The sequence below is a fragment of the Alligator mississippiensis genome, chromosome 4 (genome assembly GCF_030867095.1).
Source record: "Alligator mississippiensis isolate rAllMis1 chromosome 4, rAllMis1, whole genome shotgun sequence".
Taxonomy (NCBI): domain Eukaryota; kingdom Metazoa; phylum Chordata; order Crocodylia; family Alligatoridae; genus Alligator; species Alligator mississippiensis.
The window spans coordinates 89,567,502-89,591,287 of record NC_081827.1 but is presented as its reverse complement, the minus strand read 5'-3'; the positions used below and the strand labels follow the sequence as shown (position 1 = coordinate 89,591,287).

Genomic DNA, 23,786 nt, shown 5'->3' with positions numbered 1-23,786 from the left:
CTAGTCTGGACCAAGTGCATGTCGTTTATACCTACACCCCTGTCGTTTATACACGTACTCTAGTGATGTATAAAACCTGTAAAATGTTCTTGTGCTCCGTTGCATTTTACCTTCTGCAGGAGATACTTATGGATCCTTATGGAGGAATGTGGGCATAAGGACATTAGAACAGACACTAGGGACGGTAGTCAGGGAGAATCTCCATGCTCACCTATCCCGATCAAGTCATTTGTGAATAATCTGCTCAGGAGGCTGAGGTCTTTCCACATAAGTTCCCTGCAGCAAGGACAGTTTTTCTGCCCTCCCCTTAAGGGGAAAGCCCTCCACCCCATGCAGTGATCTAAGTAAGGTTTTTGCCACTTTTTGTTTAGAGAGGATTTTCTTAAATGAAGGCTTAGTAATGATCTTTGTTACTGAGAATAATTAGGAAAGGATTTGAAAGTTAACTATAACAGGAGAGCACGCTCCATTACCTTGGAATGGTCATCATAATGCTGGCAGCAAGCTCCCCTGGCTGGCAACCACGTTTCCAAGACTGCCAAGCTCCAAACCTCACCAAGTGACCACATCCCTGAAGTTGAGTCAGGCCCCAGTAGCATCCTTTGTGTTTTTGTTCCAGCCTCTTTAGCAAGGCTGCTTAGTTCTTCCTAAAGTGCCTGCATTTCTACTTCCAGTTCTTGAGCTTAGGCCAGCTCCTCTTGCTAAACTCTGGGGCCCTAGGCCTTTGCTATGCAAATGAAGAGTTGAACAATCCCATCATCCAGCAGGTCTCTCATCTGACTGTCACACAGATAGCTGTGGTGGTCACTCAAGTTTTATAAACTAAATAAGCCAAATCCCACTTCCAGTTCAGAGCCCTGGAAAGAAGCACTAACAGCGAAACCTCACAAGAGTTGTGCTTCCATTCAACAAGAGCAAAACAGCTCTTCTGTGCTAGCCAGTGACACTGAGATGCACATAAGCATGCTGCTTTCCATGACAAATGGACTCCATCAGTATTTATGACCCTTCTAGTAACATAAGATGTCCTCCACCATCAAAGATACCAATCTTCTAGTAAGGATTATCCCATCAAGCAACTTGTTGCCCTGCTACAGGATCACGGATGATACATACACCCAAATATACTTCATCTGCTTGTTCATCATCCTCTCCCCAGCACAGGGACTCATGCTCAGCTGACATTTCCCAACTGACAGCAGCAGCGGATCCTGGAACCACGGGCAACAGGAAGTACAGTCTGGTGGCAGCAAGTGCCGTTCCTTCATGTTGAGGGGAGACATCATCATGTCTGAGGCCCACAAGCCACAGTCCGCTGTCCCATGGCCTGTCCAGCCCGAACTGTACAGCTTGGACAGCCCTGGGTCAGCAAGAACCCTATAAGCAGTGCCAAGCAGCCTTTGGTCCCCCGACCTCATCTTGCCTGACAAGCTGCAGTCCTTCTCAGGCTCCTGGAAGACCACTCAATCCTGTAAGAGGCCAGCAGGCACCAGGTGTCATACTATTTCCTTAGCCAATGCAGTGTTGTGCTTTGATGCCTCGAGCTGCAGATGGCAGCACTTCAGCCAGCTGGTTTGCAATCTTACTTTGTAAATACGAAACCTGTGTGCAAGGCGCGGTCGCAGCATGAGGAAGGATGTGGCTGCTTTGCTCCCTGCATGAGAGCTTGAGTGAGGCTCTGCTGCCACCTGGCAGCATGCAGAGTGAAGGACCCGACTACATTGAGGCAGTGTCTGAGAAGGAAGGCCCCTCCCCCCATCCTGGTAAACTGCAAATAAAACCATTAATTTGAATTCTTAACTGAAGAGAATTCTGGCACCTAAGAAAACCAAGCAGCATTTATTAAAGGAGATGTGCTATAGCAGGAACAGAGGTAAGTGCTGAGCTGGACTGTGGGTAGAAATGGGACTATCTCTGCCGCACCCCCTGGACAAGTTGTGGCCTGTGCACTTGTACTGGCTGTACGTACGTGTGGCTCGGGGCACAGGCAGTACCAAGCAAATGTCAAACCCACCACAGGTGGGAAGCAACTGCCGTGCTCACAAGAACGCTCGCAGTAAAATGGAAGAGCAGGACTATGTCTGGCTGGGCCTGGCAGAGCCCCAGTAATGACAACTGAAAAGTCCAGTTTTGTTGCTTGCATCCCCTTGCTGTTGTTCAGGTGGTGCAGCAGCTCCTGTTGTATGCCCTGTGTTGTGAGCTGCTCTTCTGCATCTTGATGAGTTGCGTCACTTCCATTTGCTTTACAAAGTGAACTTGTTCCACTCCCTGTCCCCACTTGCACTGGGACTGACAAGTCCCTCCTTTCCCACACTTACAGCTGGGTTGTGCATAGCCCTGGGAGGATTCCTCCCTTTACGTGCCTGCACTGCATTCACCTGTAGCAAAATCCGCAGCACAGTCATCCTGCCTGACAGACACCTGGTCTGATGTTCCTTGGAATAGGTGACTGGTCTGTGTGCTACAGCAAACCACATCTGCTTAGGTTTAAACCACTCATCCTTGACTTCAGCCTAGAGACTCCCATTGCATCTGCTGATTTGAGCTGAGACCAAACATATGTGATCCTTTTCCCATTAGCATGCAGAAGAGAACTTAACACACTGGACTGTGAGTTCTGGGGAGAAGGACTGCATGTGTGCATGTGTGTACATACAGTACCTAACACAAAGGGCCCTTGGACCCTGACTGGCTCCTAGATACTAACACACCAACAGTGGTATCTCTTGCACACAGATGTCAAGGCTTTTCACAAGGGTGTTAAATCACCCTCCACTGTGAGGTGGGGGGGGGGAGCCAATAGTATTAGAAGTTTGCATAGGCTGCCCAGCCACAGCTCAGTGCACCTTGCACAGGAAGGTAAGCAGCCGCCCCACTTCACAGTGGAGTGACTGACCCAGTGAACCTCCCTGTTTGCTGCTGCTGGGTGCCCATTCCCTCTCCTCCGCCGTGACTGCACTTCATGAATAACCCATGATAGCTCTTATGGCCCAGATCCCAGAAGAGCACTCAAGTGTCTAAGTCCCAGTGATTTGCATGGGCCACAGCCACCTGAGCACCAGGGAGGATCTGGGCATATGCACCATCTTGCCCCTTTGGTCCTGGAGAAAGAAGCTTTAGCAGCCAGAAGAGCAGAGAGAGAGAGAGCAGTTAAGGCACAAAGGTAGGGACGTTCAGGCCGTTTCGTTGCATGTGAGAAGGAAAGACTGCAGGGAGAAAAGAAAAATCTATTTTCCTTTCCTGAAAAAGTGATGCTGGCTTTACAGGACTGGCTTCATGGTGACAAAAGGAAAATTGTAGGACTCAGGCAGGCCCTCGTGTCGGGTCTTGTTGAATTTTTTCCAGCTGAAGACAGGGAGCCCGTCCTGCACTGAAGGGCCATTGATGGCACTGGATGCAAACGCCCCCGCCATGTGGAAATCAGACACCTGTAAAGGACAGGGGTTAACAGCAAGGGCCCAAATGCTGCCTTGCTTCTGAGGCAGAGGTACAGCAGGAAAAGAGAGGCCACTTAGGACAGCCCAGGTGGATATGGGCAGGAGGGAGGGACAAAACTATAGTAAACTTCCATGATCTGGGCACTATCTCCATGCACAGGGAGGCTGCCTGACCCTTTAACAACCCCTGCTTGGTGTAATGCCAACTTAGGCCCTGGGGACCAAGTGTGTGGCTACTGCCCTGTAGCCATCCAGGCTGCCCCAGTGGTGTCAAGGCAGCTGATCTGCTCACTGGGCTGTGAAGAGAGCACTGCAGCTGCCCCAACGTCCCCCTGGGACTTAAGAAAAAGGATACAGAGAAACACAGAGGTGGTCCAAAGCTACATTTGCTGCACTCTTAATTTTCCTTCCTGTGCCAGGCACAGCTGCCCAAATGGAGGCCTCAGAGATTCCCTCAGGTCCCAGGGCTCTGAGCATGCACTTCCCCTCCAGGCTTTGCAACAGAGATTGAAACAGAAGCAACTAAACTCTCTCCCCTCTTCTGTTTCATTTTAACTCCACTTCCCTGCCCTCCTCGTTGCCAGATCCCAGACCTCCCTTCTTCCTGTGCTGCTACCACTGCCACCTGAGCATCACAAGCTTTGAACAAGAATGGCACCAGCCACCCGTTCCTCCATACAGAGCGGGTTCTGGACTGCTGCTCAAGTGACCTCCATCTCCAGTGATCCCCAGCTGCTGCCCTGCAGGACTCCAGGGGGATAGGGAGGAGGGGAGACTCTCACAACTGGCTCTGCCAAAGATGTCAGGTAGGGCCTGTCCCTCAGCCTCACTCCATGCCCAGGAAACCAGCCAGTCCCAAGAGGGTAAAATGCCCTCAGACCCACCAGTGCTTCAAGGGTTAACATTTATTTGCTCAGTGATTGCACCAAGAGCAGAGTAGCTGTACATCTGGTAAAAGCTGCTCCTCTTTACTGAATCTTGAATGTAAATGAGAAGCTCCCTAGCGTTCGCCAGCCTTGGCTCAGAAAGGATCAGTCTTGAGCAAAACGATTCAGCAGAGAGCGAAGGGTTGGTGATGGCTGGGCTGAGCTCAGCTGGGAGGAAGCAGCAGTCCTGAGCAGCTCCAGGGAGGAGTCCACATGGTTCCCATTAATGGGAACAGGCAGGTGCTTGGCCCCTTCCCCCTCCCTCCATGATGCCCTAACAACAAGGAAACAGACTGAGGTGGGACTCATTTCAGCTTCTGCTCGGTTCCTGAGCCCAACCTGCTGCCAGGCTCTAGCAGACTCTTGGTGGGGTCTCATGTAGGCAGAGAAGACAAGTATGCTCTTAAATACCATGGGCTCTTGTGTGCCACTACCCTCTCCCAGGCTGCTGCACCTCTCCTGTGCCCCTGCCAGTGGGTGCTGACCCTCACCTTCCCAGGGCTGCCCTAAGAACGAGAGCAAGGGGCAGAATCTATCTGCAAGGCAAAAGAGATGGAGACCAACCACTACTCACTGGCAGGAACCCCTGTCCTATGAGCTGGATGCCTCCTCCATCCCCACCCCCCAGAGTTCTCTTGGGGTCTCAGAAACCCTGACAAGTAGCCAATCTCTGTATGGTAAGTCCCAGGGGTGATGGGGGCAGGTGGGCTGAAAAGTACTACTAGCCATGGCAAGCTGCCTGTGGGCGGTGCTCAGCAGGTCAGCCAGTAAAGCCATCCTTCACCCTAGATGCTCTCGCATGAACAAAGTGTGTTGGCTACAATGTTTGAGCTTATAACCTGGCAGCAGCCTGAGGCCAGAGAGGGGGCCACCTCCACCCAAGATCACACCTGGAAGGAGTGCAGGCAGGCTCCCTGCCTCCCCTGAGGAGGTGCAGCAGTGGCCAGATGCTCTAGAGGTTTTTACCTTAGTGTCATAGCAGCCTGCTGGCACTGGCAAAGAAGGGTTCAGGTCTTCCCGGCAGCAGATGGTGTTGCAGGGATTATGCTGGGCATAGGGGTCCTTCAGGTAGTCTGGCAATAAAATGGGGTAGAGAGAGGAGATGAAGTCTGTCTGCTCTCATGGAGCCCCTCCCTGGTGGTGGACATTGTGACCAGATGTGATGCAGACAGGCAGGGAAGTTGCAATGACTGAAAAGTGTCTTGTAGAAGAGACAGGGTAAGAAGGGGAGGACGGGATAGCAAGCAGCTCCAGCCTGAACTTTTCTTCTGTTCTTGACTTGAAAAGAAAATGGCAAAGAGCCAGGTCTCGCAACACCCCCTGCAACAGGAGGAGACAGAGAATGCTGGAGGCTCTATCCAGCTGATCCTAGTAATATATTATTGCTCAGTGCACCAAAGAAAGACAGTCCCACCCCTGCCCATTCCCTGACCCCCTGGCAGGGTAGGGGAGAGGATTTCCAAGATCCATGTGTAACAAGTCAGTGCAACCCTAGTATGTGGAAAAAGGAATCTAAGTAAAACATCTCTGGCCATCTGCACCTAGAGATGGTGCTTAATCAGCCTGCCCTAGTCCTTGAGTTGAACTGAGGAAGTCCACTCAGTGGCAGGAGAGGCCTGAACCCTGAAGGGCATTCCAGCGGAGAAGCAGCATCCCCATGCCTGGGACAGCAGGGCTCAGGGTCACTGCACACTCCTGTCACGCAAGCGGCAAAAAAACCAATCGGATCAACACATAATAGGTGGGTGCTTACTGTTGTATCTCATGATGTACTTCATGCTGTCCAAGTCAAACACCTTCCCTTGGTCCCGCCGGAAGATTTTTGCTCTGGGAGCGAGTTCATAAGAGAAGTCCAGCCCATACTTCTGGACGTACGTTTCATACCCACTCTGGATGTAGATGTTTTTGTGGAAAGGGATGTTGTAAGAAGGCCAGTATCCTGCAAGAGAAGCAGTCCATTCCTTTAGTTAATTGTATGAGCAAACTCTGTTTAAAATATTTGTTAGTTTAAACACCATGTTTGTCCTGACAGCACACAACCAGAGATGTGGCACAGACCCTGCTTGACAGCAGCAATGTGGCCATTGCAAATATGTGAGTTAACACACAGGTAAGTGCACTGCTGAAGCTGTGTTTGCAGAGTCCTATCCCTCAGACATTCATGGTGAAGACCTGCCCTCAAAGCAGCCTGGGCTTACAGGAGTCTTGTGGTACACCCAGGAGAGACCAGAGTAATTCAGATCAAATCTGAAGAGAGTAGGGCACAGATCACATTTCACCTGCCCTCACTGTCTCTCTGCGCCAAGCGCATCTCAGCACTGCTGAGCTTCCTTCTTTCCAGCTGAAGAGAAGGGAAAATATCCTCAAATGAGCCAAAGAGGCCTAATGAAGTGCTGAGAAATGGGCCAACATGTGTACAGTAGCGAGGGGAAAGAATATAGGCCAGGACACAGACCAGACCAGGATCCCTGGCATCAGGAATTCCCTAGGGGTCCGCAAACAAAAGGCAGAAAGAAGCCACAGCAAAGTCAGTCACAGAGCAGAAGACTGCAGTTTGAGAGCTATCAGAGGGGAACCACAGAAGTAATTTGCTACAGAGCTGATCAGAAGGTAACTCGGCAGAAGAAGATACCTGGGGAAACAGCCAAGAGGCTCATGCCAACCAGAGTAGTGATGGCTGGAGTGTGGCAGCTGATGGCATGCCCTGACTGGGAAGGGGCACAAGGGGATCATAGGAAGTCTTGCACATGTCACTACTAAAAAATACTGAAAAGTGAGAGAGACCTTCACTTCCCTGCTGAGTTTCCTCTGACAGCATGCAATGGGAACTGTGACAAACACCAGAGGGGGAGCCCTGCCCTGCCTCACCTGAGAGCGCACACAAACCCTGCAGTGGCAGGAACCTGAAGGAAAAGCACATCCAACAGGAAAGCCAGGGGGAATCCCAAGTAAGCAGAATGCAAGTCCAAGCACTGGCATCTAGCCCCAGAGCTTGGGGGAAAAATGTCATGGGACTGTTCAGGAGCAAGAGACTGGAATTACAGAGGTTTAATCCTAAAACAGTGTTTCTCAACCTTTTTGGACTTGAGGCAGCCCGCAAAAAATGCTAGCTCTTAGTTTTCACTCATTTTTGACTACAGAAAAACACTGGAGCAATTCTGCTGCTGCCGAGATCTCTGAAAGAGAGGCCAGCAGTTTTGAACACTGCGGATTCCTAGCTGGAATCTCTGGGTTTACCGTGTGAATCGTGTTTGCACACCTAGCAGTGCTAACACTGTGGCACCCTGTGACACTTCTGAAAAGATCTCGAGGCACCCTGGAGGATCACTGACTTAAGGTAAACAGATTCCTTCACTATAGTTTTCTCTTGGGCCGAGCCAGTTCTGTTTAAGGGCCGGCAGTTGTCACCTGCGGAGCCTGGGTTTACCCTGAAGAGAGAGGGATGGGCACTTACAATCAAGCACATCAGCACCAAGGATGTGCTTGGTTGGGAGCCTGCCATTTAAATCATGCCAGGTGTGACACTTCTGGGGTATGATCTAGTTTTAAGATCACAGCTTGGCATGGTGCAGGGGAAGCAGGATTGGCTGCTGCTCATGTAACAAGCTGAGGCCTACCAGACAACTGCTACAGAAATCCAAACCAAGATTTTACAAAGGTAAATGTGCAGCGGGGCACCGAGCCTAGCTGAGTAGCCTGCCCCCTCACTGTGCAATACATACAAGGCAGAGAAGTGAACCCCCCAGGTAAGTGAACAAACCATACCTGCTTCCATGATACAACCCTGAGAAAGGAGAATCATATGTTTTTCTAAGCTGTAGACCAGGCATTCTCTGTAGTTGGATGCACTTGGCCATGCTCTACAGGAGGAGCTGGCCAGGAACCAGCAGATCAGCTTCCAAGAACATGAACTTCCAAAGGGAAGTGGTTCATTTATGACTTGGCAATAAATCTTTTACTGTCTCACAGGGTGGCCCAGAATGCAAGTGCCTTCCCCAGCCCCACCTGGGTCTACACATAGACTGCTACAGCACAGCGAGCTCCTGCGAGTCCTCCTCAGGTAAAACTTCTGCTGGTCTTTTCCCAGGTCTGCCTGGCAGATGTCCTGTCTCACACAGACACTTCAGTGCCTCCATGAAAGAGCTGAAAGGTGGGTGTCATAGGCCTGCCCCTGTAGCATATGAGTGAAGCTAGAAGATGAAACCTGGCAGCATGTGCAGTGAAAGGAGCACTGGGGCCGGGGGCCCCATGTGCAGGCAATAGGGATACTGCTGGGCCTCTACAAGGAGCTTTTTCTTACCCTACTCGTTTCTGTCCCAGCAAGAGCCTCTGGCTGTCCTCAGGTTGCATTTTGGAATAAGGACAGTCTTGGAGTGAAGGCATGAGACTAAAGGGCCGGGCAGACTCAGCTCTATTCTGGACTCAGGTACAGATGTGCTCTAGTCCTGTAGCCAGCTTTCCACCCCATTCCCTCCTTGGGACTGCCACGAGGTAGGTCCTTGCCTACCTCAACTACAGCCAGCAAGTCCAGCTGCCTACAAACTGCAGCCTCTTCCCTCAGGTACAGACCTCTCTGCTGCACCCTCTGCCTTTGTTACCCCATGGGCTCAATCCTGACGACCTGCAGTTCTGAGGTCACCTAAAGGTCACCTAGAAGCTCACATTACTGCAAGTGCAGCTGACAGGGTGAAGAGGGCAGGGAAGTGAAAGCACATTACCCCTGCATTCACTGCTCTTCCAGGTCACTTACAGCTGCAACTCACAGCACCAGCGTCTGTTGAGCAAACTGTGAATGGTCTAGATCCCCGTTCTCTCAAGATCCTGCCTCTGCTGTGCTCCCACAAGGCGCAGGTGCTTCTGTAGACTGGCAGCCTCTCCCAGGGCCAGTGATCAGAGGAGGGGCAGGCATTCTGGAGGGCACTGGAAAATTGTAGAAATGTATCTAAGCCCATGCCAGGCCAACACTCCCATCTACACTGCAAAGCTCTCCTCTTCACTCAAGCTTGTAGCCCTGAAGCCCAGTGCTGGCACTTAGCTCACTCATGCTCGCTCCAGCACTTTGAGAGCTGCTATTCTGGTGTTGCAGTGTACACGTTCCAGACTTTTGAACATATGCAAGTTCAACGCGCTTGATCCAATGGAAGCAAAATGTACCCAGACCTTTTGGGGATAGCCGCATTACCAGTCCTCAGAGCAAAGTGTTGTTAATTCCCACATGTAATTTTTCTAGAGCAAATTTCTTTGGGATTTTTCCAAACTACTAAGTGCAACAAGCTTCTTGCCTGTTCTTCCCCTCCAAACCCTCCCATGTTTTTAAAACTTAGCCACAAATTATGACAAAAGCTGATTTCTAATGCATACTTCTGCTTTCCCCAACTGCTCCTGGGATGGCACTGAAACTATTTCTTGCTTCTGCATCAACTCTTCCCGATGTTATTCTTTTTCTGGTGCAGGAGCAGACTGAGCCCAGGTTTCCCTTCCTTGTTCTTGCAAAAGTTTAATTTTCCTGATCACGGACTGATTGTTTTTGTCAACTCTTGGGCCTTGACTTGTTCCTCTTCCTACTGTTTTACTTAACTCTTTAATTCTCACAGCACATTTTCCAACTTGTCCTTCTCCACCCACTTGTGACTCCTTACAACCAACCACTCTGGAGGACAGCAGGACTCCACTAGAACCTCTGAGGTCACCTGCCACCTGGTCCTCCATATCACCTGGTCCTCCATACACCAGAGCCATTACTAGCTCTGAGGGCTCCTCCCAGCAGGGGGGAGGGTGGAGGTGGAGGTGAATGAGCCAGTTGGCAGCATGTATCTCACCCCTCCCAGTTATTTTTTCTGAGTTTGCTAGGCATCTGAATGAGCCATCAAGATCAGCTTAGCTGCTCCCAAGAGTAGGACTGAGCTTTCTCTGCTCACCTGGAGACATGTGACTAGGTCTTCCCCTCATGTGACCCTCAAGCAATTGAATGTTTAGGACTTTAAAAGGAGTACTCAGGACAAGGCTGAGATCAATGCAGAGGAGTCCCTGAAAATCCTGGAGTGAGGGAGTCAAGGTCAAATCCATATACAGCATGACCACAGACCACGGCCTCCCTAGTTATAGCCCAATGGCACAAGTCTATCTTCTTTTCTAGGATTGGAGGGGTGATGCTAACCTAACCCTCTTCCCCACCCCATCTCCTCACAGTCTGGTCAATGGGAAGAATAGCTAATGTGTCAGCTGCTCAGTTTCCAATCCTCACTGAGGGCCTGGCAAAAATACGTTCCCATCCTGGTCTTGCAACACATTAACTAGTCAGACTTCACAAACTGCAATGAGCTCCATCACTCTGGCAATAAATAAAGCCCGATTGTGTTCATCTCCCCTATTTCCTACTTAAGCCATTTTGATCACAATAAGAAATGCCAAAAGCAAAAAAAACCCAAAACTAGACCCTTGTTTCTATGTTTTTACAGGATTAAAATATTCAGGGAAATTTAAGGTGCATTAAGGAGTTTTATAACTCTTTTGTGGCTAACACCATACCAAAAAAAAAATCTGTATGTAATGACAGTCCCCAAAATATAAGCTAGATACAGCCAAGGTGTTAGAGAGGAGGGCAGAAATGCAAACAGAAACAATCGCCACAGTCCATATCCTTCATGAATTGCAGTAGTAGAAAGAGGGGCCCTTCTCCAACTCATCACCCCTTTAGCAGCACAACCACAGGCAAGCATGCAGAACACTGGATACACAAAAGTATCTGGAGAACATTTGTCTTATATAGGACCTGATACTTGGCTGTTTGCATGATTTTTACTTGGCTTTGGGTTTGGTTTTCAGGCAAATTGTAGCTAGTTTTCCTGTCATTTGGAAAACAAACATACACTGGATGATGTAGCCCCCAGGACAGCTTAGCCTAAAGGCTGCATCTGGTTATCAGAAGTTTTCACATTTCAAAACCTATTTTCTTGTGGGGGGGACAAGCACAGAAAGGTTTGAGTGACTCCCATGGTCATGCAATATTAATTAAACAATGATTCTCTCTCCCCCAAGAAAAAAACAAGCAGGGAGCTCCAGAACAGGGCTAGACTTTAGAGGGGAAAGTCAGTCAGAGAAGGAAGGAAGGAGAGGATCTCTACTTTGCTCTACAGTGCCTCCTGAGAAATGTGTGTTACATATTTCATATGACATTGCAGTTACAGCAGGTAGGAACCAGTTTCATACACAACAACAAAGTGCATCCCAAAAGCACTGAATGTCATGTAACAGAAAATTCCAGGGCATAGTCCCAACATAAACCCTTCCCAGATGTAATACCATGCTCCTGTCAACTGAAACAAACAACTAACTTTTCCAAAAATATTACAGCAGCTTTAACCTCTGCGGAGAACATCGGTCTGATCAGAATATTCCACAAGTCCTGGGATCTGCTCAATGATGTAGAGTGCTCCATCATCAAGCCTCTGTTGCAGCTTGATCTTCTTCAAATCTAGAACCATGTACTGATTGTTATAGGTTCCTAGGAGACATTTAAGAGAAAACCAGATACGTCACCTAGTGCCTAGAGAATCAGGAGAGGAAGGGGGAAAACAGACAGCGTCTTCATTGTTTAGAGGCTCATATGAAAATGTATTTACCTGAATTGTACTTCAAGAATGTTTGTGCCCAGGCTTTACCACTGTCTGCCATCATGTTGGCAATGCGGACCCTCTGCCAAGCAAAGAGTGCCTCCGGCACAATTTGTTTAAATAGAGTATCGTTCAGCACGGTGTTTGTTGTCTGCAACATCACCAGGTCACTGCCAAGCAAGTAAAAGTCATCCAAAGATACCAAAAACCCTAAAAGAAAACAGAAAAATTCTTATCGTTTTTTTGGGGGGGAGGTCTTACCATAGTTGTAGGACAAACAACAGAGAGGTTATGATAAGTAATCATCCTATTTCTATATTACTGCTTATATAATTGTACACAACTGCAGAACAATGGATTTAAAGCAAGAAAATTCCTTTCCATCTTTTAAAAACCACTAGCAATCTGTTTCAGCTTCAGATTTTTCAATTTTGAAAGCAAAAGGTGTTTCACATTATTATCATCTGTAAAGAACTGAATTATTAATTAGGATAGGAAAACTTCTTCCTCACTCCACCTATTAAAATACAGCTTTATTCCTAGAAGTGAATACAAAAATGGAAACTTCATCATTGATTGTGTGGAGAGGAAGGGAGTATTTGTGGGTGTATTGGAGTTTTATCAGCTTCTCTTAGAAACAGGTTTACTACTATGTATTCCCATTAGCCCTGCAGAAACAATGCAGCCATTGGACAATGAGCAATGTTCATTTCTGCCTCTGACTGCACATCAACAGAAATATTAATGCCAGTTAAGACTCCATGCCACAAGAAGTACAGAGCTGAAAAGATAAATAACACCTTGGAAAACTAAAATCACACGGATTGCCCAAGATTCTTTTGCATAGGTTTCCACAGGAGTTGGGAGAGCAGCTTTTTCATCCGGGAGGGGAGCTCAGCTGGTGAGTTCAGTGCTCACTTCTCATTACCAGCACAGCTTAGGAGGCAGTAAGGAATGACAGCCTCTGCCCACAGCTCTTCAGCTCTTCTTGGTGAGTCCTGGCAGAACAAGTTTGCAGGGTGCTACTTTCACCCTCTGGATAGCATGTCCTGTGAACACATTGCTTGATGAAAATAGTATGGTAGGGACCTAAGTATGATGGCTTAGATTCTTACAGCACCTTCCATGGGAGGTTCTACTGGTTTGTTTAAAAAAAACACCACTGAATTAAGTTCAGCAGCTCATGAAGTAAAATAATTATGGTCCCCATGTTTCAGATGGGGAAGTTAAGCACAGACCAAGCAACTTGTTTGAAATCACACAGATGTTAGTAGAAGGGCCAGGAATAGCCTCTTAGCTCTGCTTAATACTCCTGTGCTTTAACCAAAAGACAGACCATCTTCAAATGAGAAATACCAGGCCTGCAATGTGCATACATCCTCCATTAGAGCAAGAGCAACTTTGAAATCTTGAGCCATTATTCTCCTTCCTGAATCAGATCTTTTCACAGAGTACATTGAGAAGAGAATTACTTTACAGGAAATGGTTCTCTGAAAACACAGGAACAGTAGCGTAGTCCTGGAACAGACAGGCAGGGAAAACATGTAGCCTCAGTTTTGGAGTGCTTAGTTCCAAAAATTAAAATGTAGCAACAGATAAAATACATCCCATATACAGCTTTCTATAATCAGAAATGGAAGAGCAACTAGCTGCTTCAAGAAGATCAGAAGGGAGGTTTCACTGTCAGTCTTTTGGATGGAAGGTATTGGATACCAGAGTGATGAGCCACAGCATAAATACTTAAGGAAACTAGAACCAAAATAGTTCAGCTAGTCATAAGTTCATACCTTGAGTGATTTCAGTGCCTTCCCTTGTGTTTCAGATTAAAAAGTGCCCTATTTTAATAAAATGTAAGGGGGGGGGGGTTATTTGTTGTTTCTTAAACAAATGAAGCTATGTTGAAATAGAGCACTCCTGATCTGAACCAAACTTTTCAAACAACAACCGGCAATGATGTAACTCAAAATGGGAATTATTTACTAATGGCATTTTAAAGTAAAAATAATCAAAAGCCAGCTAAGCCAGAAACAAGATTCCTTTCTCCTGGACAATCCCATTCACAGGTTTTACTGAAGAGTTTTGGGGGACAAAATGTCCTCTACCCTTTCCTAGTCTGATTGCCCAGGTGCAAACATTCCATAGTGGCCTAAAAAATTATACAGGCAGACCCTGGGTGAAGGAGAAGTTAAATGCACACTACAGATTCACCCAAGGGAAAAACTGTCAAAAAATAAGCACATGTGAAACTTAGAGATACCAGCAGATGGTAGAATTTCTGTTCTGCCATCCTTGTCTTTTGTACCATGTTTAACTAAGCATGAGAGTTTGAAGTCATTGAAACTGCCTTTTATGTCACCTGTTGCCACTCTATAGAAGTCACTGACTTCATCTGCAAACCAAACTCCCATTGTCATCAGCAACAAACAAGTTTTCTTGACTGCACCCCCTTCCCTTCTTTATCAAACCAATACAAAGTAGTTCTGATGGTATTTTGTGGATTTGAGACATTTTAGATTTTCTCCAGACATCTGTAGGCAGCTGTGATTTTTCCAAGACCCTGAGCCTCATTCATCACAACACTATTAATTGGCTGAAAAAAGCAAACTAGCTTTAAAGGCCTGGGCTGCAGAATTCTCTGGGGAGTCAGTGCAATGAGCAGAGCATAGGAGTGATGTGACCTGGGAGTCACTGTTAGTAAAGAGTTTCTGCCTTCTAGGACCAAAACTCTTTTGTGTTTTAAAAGGTCAACAAACTCATTCTAGTACAGCCAGATGTGCTAACTTGGCCTGGCGGTGACAAGAGACATGTGGCTTTTTTGTCATCTCTTCACAGTAAGGGGCAGAGCCTCTTGGCTGAGTCTAGAATGCCATGACTATTCATGACCATGACTACTTGAGAGCAGTCTCTTTCTCTCTTTCCTCCTCTACCTCCCTCTATTGCTCCCTCCTTTTCCGTATCTTTCCCTCTCTCTCCCCCACTTCCCTCTCCCTTTCTATAAGGAGGCCTAAAGAGATGGTCTTTCCCAGGGAAGCAGGCATATCTTGTAAGTTTTGTCAGTGAAGCAGTCCCCATTCTGATCTTTCACGCTGAAGCTTCCTTTGAATTCCTGACTGTGAATGTGTACCACAAACGCACTGGATTTTGCATGCAGAGGCCACTTAGCAGGCAGGATGCTACCTCCTTCCCTGGGACTGGCTCCTATCATAGTGTTCTGGCTTCCTCTAAGGCATTGCTCCATGCTTCATGCAGTTTGGCCTTAACCAACAGCTACAGATGACAACAAGGTCCCCAGCCTGCTCCACTTCAAATGTCATGTGCTGTGTTTAGATTCAGTGACAGCATTGTTGTATTCATGGCTGAAGCGGCATGGTGTGGGTGCAGTGTTAAGTGGCCAAGAAAAGGGAGGCCCTATACTCTACACCTAGTGACATTTCTCCATTTGTCTATTGTCATAACATTCCTCTTCAGGCAGCAAAGGGACACTGTCAAGGAAAGAAGCAAGCAGGGCAGGTGACAGATATGGTTGTAGTTGCTGGAGGTGGTGACTGATGACTGGCTGAGATGCCTCTGTCACAATAATGTTCGAGACTCCTCAATCTGCAGCACAGAATGGGCACTGTCAGGGGATGTTGTTGATATGAAACTGATAAAACAAGTTTGGGGACAGTCTACTTTCCCACCCTGCCTATCAGCTGCCAGGTTGGCCTACATAAGCATTGATGCGTACAATCCTCTAGCTGGATCTGTTTATAATTGCAAAATAAAGAATGATTAATCAGAACCATAGAATGTGTTCTGACACACTCTTAACAAGGAGCCTATTTACTGGTCTTGAAAAGACAGAGTGCTATAATCAAAAATTATTATTTATGGTAACTCCACTTGGAAGATTGAGTGTCTTCGGCAATTTGACCCTTTTCCAGGGTCAAAGAATATACTAATCAGGGTGGAGGTACACATGTCACTCACTCCTTGAAGCTCTTGGAGAAGACATGATGCAACTTTGGCCAGTAGGCCGAGGTCAACTCTTGAAATTTACTATTAGTCTGTAAAGTAAGTACTGCAGCTTGTTCACAGGGATGTCTGTCTGTTTTATGCATGTAATGTTCACCCTTTCTGAGACATGCCAAGTAGAACATTTATTTAAAATAAAATGATTTAGGCTTCCAGCTGTTTCACAAGGAGAGCTCTGGACTGGCCTTCTCAAATCTTGAGTGGTCAGAGGGGGGAAAAAAAGCTTTTTCTGTGCTACCTGCACAGAGAAGGTTGCAGTTCTTTGGAGTGATGGTGTGGGACCTCTGGGTTCTACTGTGGATTCAGAGGACACAAGTACCTAGAAGAACAAGGCTCTCTCACGTTACCACAAGACAACAAAAGAATTTGGAAGTTCTCTCCCTACTCCAGGATAAGCATCCTGAATTTTGCTGCAGCCAAAGGACTTCCGTTTTTAGGATGGTCTTAACAATTTTGCAAATGATAGTGGAAGATCACCATATCAATGTCTGTCCTGAGATGAGAAGCTTTAAAGCGGGCCACTTCTAGAGTGTTTCTTGGATGCTTTGATAGCCTCCTGGGAACAAGTTGATTTTTAATATCTTCCACAGCAACATGCCTGATCAGCTAATTAGTAAAAAAGGAGAAGACTCACATTTCAATCCAGAGTGAAGAGGCCACCCACACAGCAAAAATTTCATAGCAAGGGGCCAACCCAGAACACAGAACTTCACATCAGCAGTTCTGGTCTCTGTTTCCACGGCTGAAGCACCATGGAACATCCAATGTCTGGCCACTTCTAGAAACCATGACTATTCTCAAAGGCATATTTACTAAGAGACCTCAGATGCAGGATGGGGCTGTAGCCATCTGGTTTTTTGTTTGCCAGAAGTAATCTAGGATAAAATCCAGAAGTAACCTAGAATAACATCTTTTCCTCTTCACTAGGTAACACAGACTTGGTGGTGTTCTTTACAACAGATGCTGGAATTTATGTAGAGAGACTGTTCAGCAGCATGAAGAACTGAGTTAGTATACATCAGTGATGGACAAAATATGACCCGCCAGGCAATTTCATCCAGCCCGCGAGTGCCCACCAACTACATGTACCCCACCCCGTCCTTCTGCCCACAAGGGTGGGAGCAAGAAGCCCAGATATACACACACACCCCTGCCCAACATACCCTATTGCGCCTCTCTCCCACCCTTGTGCACAGAAGGGCTTGGGCCAGCCATCATGCAGCTTCTGGGCGGGGCTGCTGCTGCCACTGCTGCAGCCACCAGGGGACCTGCTCTGCTTCCCCAGTGTCCCACTTGCTTTGGGCACCAGGTAGGGAAGCAGCAGGGGTGGGGGGAGCTGCAGCTGGGTGGGAACAGAGAGCATGGGGCTGGGGCTGGCGGGAGCATGGAGCTCGGGTGGACAGGGTGCGGGTGTGTGGAGACCCTCCCCCCCCCCCGTGGCGCACAGCCACCACAGCGGCACCAGGCAGGGGCGCTTGTGCCCAGCATAGGTGCTGCCGCCAGCAACGTGCGGCTCAGTTCAGCGCTACACATCAGGATGAGAAGCGCAGTCTGGCCAGCATAAAGAGCAAGGGAAAAAATGGCTGCGACAAAAAGAATAAAGTTAATAAATCAAGAACTGTCTCCCTCTCTCACATAGCCCACTGCAGCCAATAAAAAAAATGTGTGTGTGTATGTATGAATGTATGTATGCATGTATATTACACACATATACACATGCACAAGCGCATGCAAAGATTGGTATTTCAATGCCAGAGAAATCTACACAACCACAAAATGTCCCATGCATGATACTCCTTCATAATCCCATTGCAGCATCAGTCATGCCACAGAAATTTAACAAGGTGTTCAAAACTGTGTAATTACCAGAGATGCACTAGTATGGCATGGGTTGGGTAAAGGGAAGATCAGCCCAGCAGAGGATTGTAAACCACACAAACAGCATTCAAACTCTGTTTTATAAAAGAAGGGTTACAAAATTCTGTTTATAACTGTGCCAAGGGTTGCTAAATGTTTAACAGGTAGTGTTAAACCTGGAAAACAATATTGGCATCTGCAGAAGGGGTGTGCAAAGCAGGCCCTATTCGATTCGGATTTGGATTCAGCCTGAATCAGGGACAGCGATTCGATTTGTTGATTCGGATCACTATCCCCAATTCGATTTGGTCAAATCCGAATCTGAAGGTTCGATGCTGATTCGGAGAATCAGCGATTCAGCCATAGACACAGCTTTAAATGTTTTTTCTACATATCTCAAAGTATCAGCATGGCTTGTGAACGCTGTGATGCTGGGGTGCATGGAACGTCCAACAGGAGTGCGGGGGCCCTCCATAGGCTCAGCAGTGAACCCAGAAGTGGATTGAAAGTACTTCTGGTCCACTCCCGGGTCCGCCAGGGAGCACACAGGGGGGGCCCCCTATGCCTCCCCCAGCTCAGTGATCGGCCATGGGGGGATGCCAGGCACCCCCCTCAGACCCAGGAGGCACCAGCTGCCTAGCCGGGGGGCCCCCTGCATGCTCCCCGGCGGACGCGGAAGTGAACCTGAAGTGCTACTGGTCCACTTCCCAGTCTGCTGCCAAGCACACTGGGGACACTCCCATGCTTCTGTGAGACACTCCATGTGCCCCAGCAGTGCAGTGTTCCTGAGCCACATGCTACCTAAAGGTATGTAGAAAAAACATTTAAAGCTGTGTCTATGTCTGAATCGCTGATTCTTTCTGAATCTCTCCGAATTGACTCAGAGGGTTTCAATTCGATTCAGAGAGATTATAGGGTCCCCTGATTCAATTCAGATTCAGAGATATGGCCACCAAATCGGGCCAAATCTCCGCCAAATCGAATCGGGGACCGAAGCTTCGCAGAGCCCTAATCTGCAGCTGTGGCCCCACAAACAAGTTACTCATCAGTTATGGGCACTACAGCATATCAGCTGCTCTGAGGTAACTGCCTATATGCATGCTTTTACCCTGTGGTGTGGGAAACCTACCTTGGGGCAGCTTACCCCATTGAGAGTTGATCTGCTTTCACTGACTGTGGAGCAAGAGTTATTGCATAGACAGTAATTGCAGCCCCACACTCTTTACCTCATGGTAGTTTGTTCGTGTCCCTGGACCCAAAGGTATAAAGGTACGCCAGTCTTCTTGCTATTTCTTTAAGTCGTGTACAGAGGCAGAGATCAACATATTTATGAATGTTATATTTTGGGTTCAATTCCCCCACCTCTGTTACCTGGGTAACTGCTGAAAGAGACGCGACCTGTATAAGTCTTCAAATCAGCTATTTTGAAGTCCCAGTGTTTATATATTCTCAGTGTTGCTGCATATGTGAACCAGCTGGAATGAGCAAAGTAGATGTTCTCATAGCCAGGAAGAACCTAGAAAAGAGCAGCAGAACAGTAAGCAAACTTAAGTCATGTCCCTCTTTGTAATTATACATGCTGAATTCCAGCAGTGATGGGAAACAATTTGTTACAGATAATCTGATGGATTTTTGCAAGGGTTCAATGAATTATCAGATTCCTCTGATTTTGAAATTGTTATTAAAATTATTCACTGAAATTTCTGGGAATAATTCTTGTCCAGTTGACTGTTTCCATACAGTTAGCAATAAGTATTCAAAATTAGTTGGTTTAGTTTTATTGGACCCCTGTGGATATGGTATGTCTCAGTTCCTTGACTGAACAAATACTGCTTGCAGTCAAGCTTCCTTCTTGCATGTTCATATTTAAGCACATTCAATATTTTATTTCTCCAGTTCCTTTGAATGAGCTGGTTAAAATACAGAAAACAAAGGCAAGTGAATTCTGTTTAAAAAGTTAAATCCATACAGACAGAACATCCTTTGGAAGTATTCTCCCAGCAATAATACTCAGCATTCATACCAAAGCTAGTTACAATAAGTAAATGCCTGACTTATCTCCAGCACAAGCTTAGGCTGCTGCTGTGAAGGAAACAGTCTCCAGGTTCCAGCTAGAGACCTGAGAAATCCTAAGTGCACTGTCTTTATCTCTGAAGCATCATGTGGTGGCCATAATAAAAAATGGGAGTGCTTATAAAACTGACGATGCACCCTCTCAACAGACCACCAGTTGGTCAAAATGCATGCCTTTCCCCTCCTTCTCCCCTCACTCTAGCTACACTCTTCCAACTGCTGACCTGCATGGGGAAGGAGACAGCTATTAGATATAAAACCCAGATTTCATGTCTACCCACCACTTTATAACCAGTGCCCTAGTATCCAAGTGCCTCTCCTGAACAGTAGTGTAAGAGCATGTGTAGATGAAACGGGGGCCCTAAACTGAAGTGGTAGGTTTTTAAAAACACTGCTTCAATTTACGGCTCTTTAAACCCCCCTGTTGTGCACACACCCGAACTTACCTGCCTCTCCAGAGGTAGGGAGGGCAAGCTGCCGGCGGACAAAGCAGTCCCTGGGCTGTGGGGGTGGGGGCTGGTGCTTCCCTCTGCGGCAGTGGTGCCCTCCCCACCCCAAGTGGAACCGGCCCGCAGACACCTAGGTCAGGTGGTCCCGGGGGGCACCACAGCCAGAGAGGGAAGCACCAGGCCCCTGCACAGCTCAAGCAGGTAGTAAGGCTGCAGGAGGGGGGGGGGGGAAAAAAAAAAGATCAGGCTCACCACTTTTTTTTTCCTTGGGCGGAGCCTGCTTTCCTGGGCTGCTGCCAGGCTGCCTACATGGGCTTCCTGCAGAGCCCCTGAGCTGCACAGAGCCCGGTGCTTCACTCCACGGCTGTAGGTGCAGCAAACTAAAACCCCTTGGAGGAGTTTTAGTTTGCTGCACCCAAAGTGATTTAAGGTGCATTATGCTGCAGAATTTGCTACAGTGGCTAGAATTATTGCGCAATACGCTGCCGATGTGTGCAAACACTAACACCATTAAAGCAGCACAAAAGCATTTAACACGCTTTAACCTCACTTCGTCTATGCACGGCCCATGTCACAACCACATGGCCTGGCATATCAGGTTCTACTATGTTGTTTCACTGTGTTGTTATGAAGGGGCCATGTCTGGAAAAAATCTGTCCTTTCCAAGGGCAGCACGTAGCAGGGACACAGGTTAAGCAAGTTCCTCAAGAAAAATGAATGCATCAAAATTTGTCCTCTATGTCCACAACACCCAATTGTTTAATTAGGGTTTTGCCATTTTCAGGTATTAAATACAGTGTTATGAAAAATGCAAGCCCAAATACAAGGGCAACAAGAGACAAAAGCAAAAGCTAGAATTCCTTGTACAGAGAACACAGTCTTGCACATATGTAGTTTAAAAAGTGGGGAAGCATGAATGGTGCTTGTATGATTCCCAGCACAATGGGGCCTTGATCCCCAATTGAGACCCTTATGTGCTTCCATTGTATAAATGAGAACAAGAGGGTTATAATAATGTACAATTACATTGTGTCTTCTCCATTACAATGAGGAATTGTTGTCCTCACCTTGATAAGAGCAGAGCAGTGACCCATGTCCCACTCATATTTCCTATGGTCTCCAGGGTCAGTAATGCATCGTTCCCATGCTGAATATGTAAATAATGAAGGGATGAGGTCCAACAGATCACCAACTGCGTTTAGGAAGTGGACATCAAAGATGCTCAGTGGCTAGGTAGGGGCAAAAAGAGAACACAAAACTCTTGCTTTCAGATGGAGAAGTGACAAAGTGATCTCAGCTGTTAATATCAGTTATTTTAATTTTCATCTGCAAAAGCACTCATGAAGTTGTTCCTTTTACAACTGATATTTACTCACGTAAGCTCAGATATACCTTGTGGATCTGGGCTACAGTGCTTTTTCAATGGCACTACATATAGCATAAGTAACACTGAGAGAGAGAAAAGAAAAGGAGAAGTTAACAAGAATTTTTAAAGCCTATTATAGCTGTACAGGTAGACGCTGTTCAGAGGCAGAAGGTGCTGTACTACTAGGTTTGAACGCTTTAATCTAAATGCCTCTGAATACTCTTATTAATAAATAACCCAGATGAACATGTTGGGTCTCTCACAGGCAATCCTAAGGAATTAGGTTAGTTAACAGCATTAATCAATATGAACAATAGCTGCTCAGACTGGTAAATGGAATCCATCAAACACATAGCTAAAGACTTTCAAAAATACAACTATGGCTTTAGAGAGCCAAGATTATCTAGTTTACAACTACTTTGTAATTTATCCCTTGGAATATTCCCTTATCCTGTCTCTACCAAAATAACCATTAAACAAAAGTCTAATATTAAATCCACTCTACAGTGGAGTCATTTTCTGAAACTTCCCTACTCCTGTTAGTCTAGGCAAGGCTTAACAGGATGACAGAATGCATGTTGCTGAGTGATAAGACTGATTAAATTTATGGTCAAAACTCAAAAGCAACCACAGAACATCTATACAAGTCACTGTTTCTGTCTAGGAAGCTGGCCGCCCCTGGGAGAGGACGGCAGGGACAGGTGGAAGAGAAGACTGAAATTCTCTCTGCTGCTCTCTGTTTTTGCTCAGAAGTCAAACAGGGAAATGTGTTGCCCACCAGCTATTCAGACAGTTCTGCTTTTGCGGTAGCCAGAAATAATAAATTTTGTGAACTTTTTTACCCAGAGTTCCACCAGAAGACAAAGCTTCCCCACTCAGCCAGGATGGGCTGTTGTGTAGAGGAAAGGCAAGACAAGCTTTGTCATATATTGTATTGCTTTATATTCCCTCACATTTTTGTTGTAAGGGAAATGGCAGGGAAAATGCCTTTAGTCTATAAAGAATTAAAAGGCTCAAGTGCTCTGGTTTTACAATTTTTCAAACAGCTCAGTAATGTGGGCCATCCAGAACAAGGGTCCAGACATCTGTTATCACCTGGGAATCTGTATACTCAGGTATAGCTTCTAGATTAAATTCATACATAAAACAGTTCCTAAAAATAATTAAGGGCTGAATTAAACCAATTCTGTATAGAATATACTAGGTGCAAGGGAAAGATGGTGGGTATTTCCCAGTGTCCATTGTATTAAAAAAAAACAAAGACATCCGGAACAAAATCATTGTCAGAAGCAAGCAAAATAGTCTCTGTCCTTTTAGCTAAACTTATTCTCACCCCCTCCTTCCTGCCCCCCCACCCCCACTTAAAACCTTCCTAAACATTTTAAAACCTGAATTATAAAAGTAAACCTGAAACCACATGTTACTGCCACAGTGTTGGGAGCTGACAAAAGTTGAGAAGGTCCTCACAACAGTAAATGTAACATCACTAGACGGCAAACTGAAATAATATATTTGCATATGTTTATACTCTTCGTATGAGATTAGAGACTCCAGCTTCCAAAGCCCCTTGTCTCCTAAGGAGGACAGTGAGATATGTCTAATCATGTACTAGGCCATGTCCTATTGTCCAGATGTGACTGAGAAATAATCTGAGACAGCAAAGAAAAAGCATAGATATTTCAAGCAGTCAAGTGTCATTTTTAAGAGATTTATCAAAACACAAGACAGACAAAGGTATAGGTTTACAGCAGTAGTTGATAAGTCAGAGACCGACACACACATGTTAGCTCTGGTAAGCACTAACACAAAATTGCAGTACTAACCATATGCCAAATAAACAGATGGGCAAAAGCAAAGGTGTTCTGCTCTCAGTACAAACATATGGAATCCAAACATAGGAGGTGCTGCCCAAAGCTAGACATGTGAAAGGCAGAGGAGTGGAAAAGGAACCACAACATCTGCTCCAGACCAATCTGAGAATAGGAATATTCACAGGGTGTATGAAAATCCACTGAAACCCAGAGAAGGTCACTATTAGAATACCAGATTGT

The 23,786-nt window shown here is 46.6% G+C and overlaps 1 protein-coding gene across 1 annotated transcript in view; it reads right to left on the bottom strand.

The window, feature by feature from the left end:
* Positions 1–1,820: 1,820 nt before the first annotated feature.
* PLBD1 (phospholipase B domain containing 1) overlaps positions 1,821–23,786 on the bottom strand; it is a 43,858-nt gene continuing 21,892 nt past the window's right edge. The window contains exons 5-11 of the mRNA XM_059726253.1: positions 21,437–21,598; positions 19,219–19,363; positions 11,986–12,186; positions 11,727–11,867; positions 6,117–6,302; positions 5,330–5,436; positions 1,821–3,428 (exon numbers count right to left, since the gene is read on the bottom strand). Coding sequence (XP_059582236.1) covers positions 3,261–3,428; positions 5,330–5,436; positions 6,117–6,302; positions 11,727–11,867; positions 11,986–12,186; positions 19,219–19,363; positions 21,437–21,598 — 1,110 coding nt within the window. The 3' untranslated portion in view covers positions 1,821–3,260. The remainder of the gene's footprint in view (positions 3,429–5,329; positions 5,437–6,116; positions 6,303–11,726; positions 11,868–11,985; positions 12,187–19,218; positions 19,364–21,436; positions 21,599–23,786) is intronic.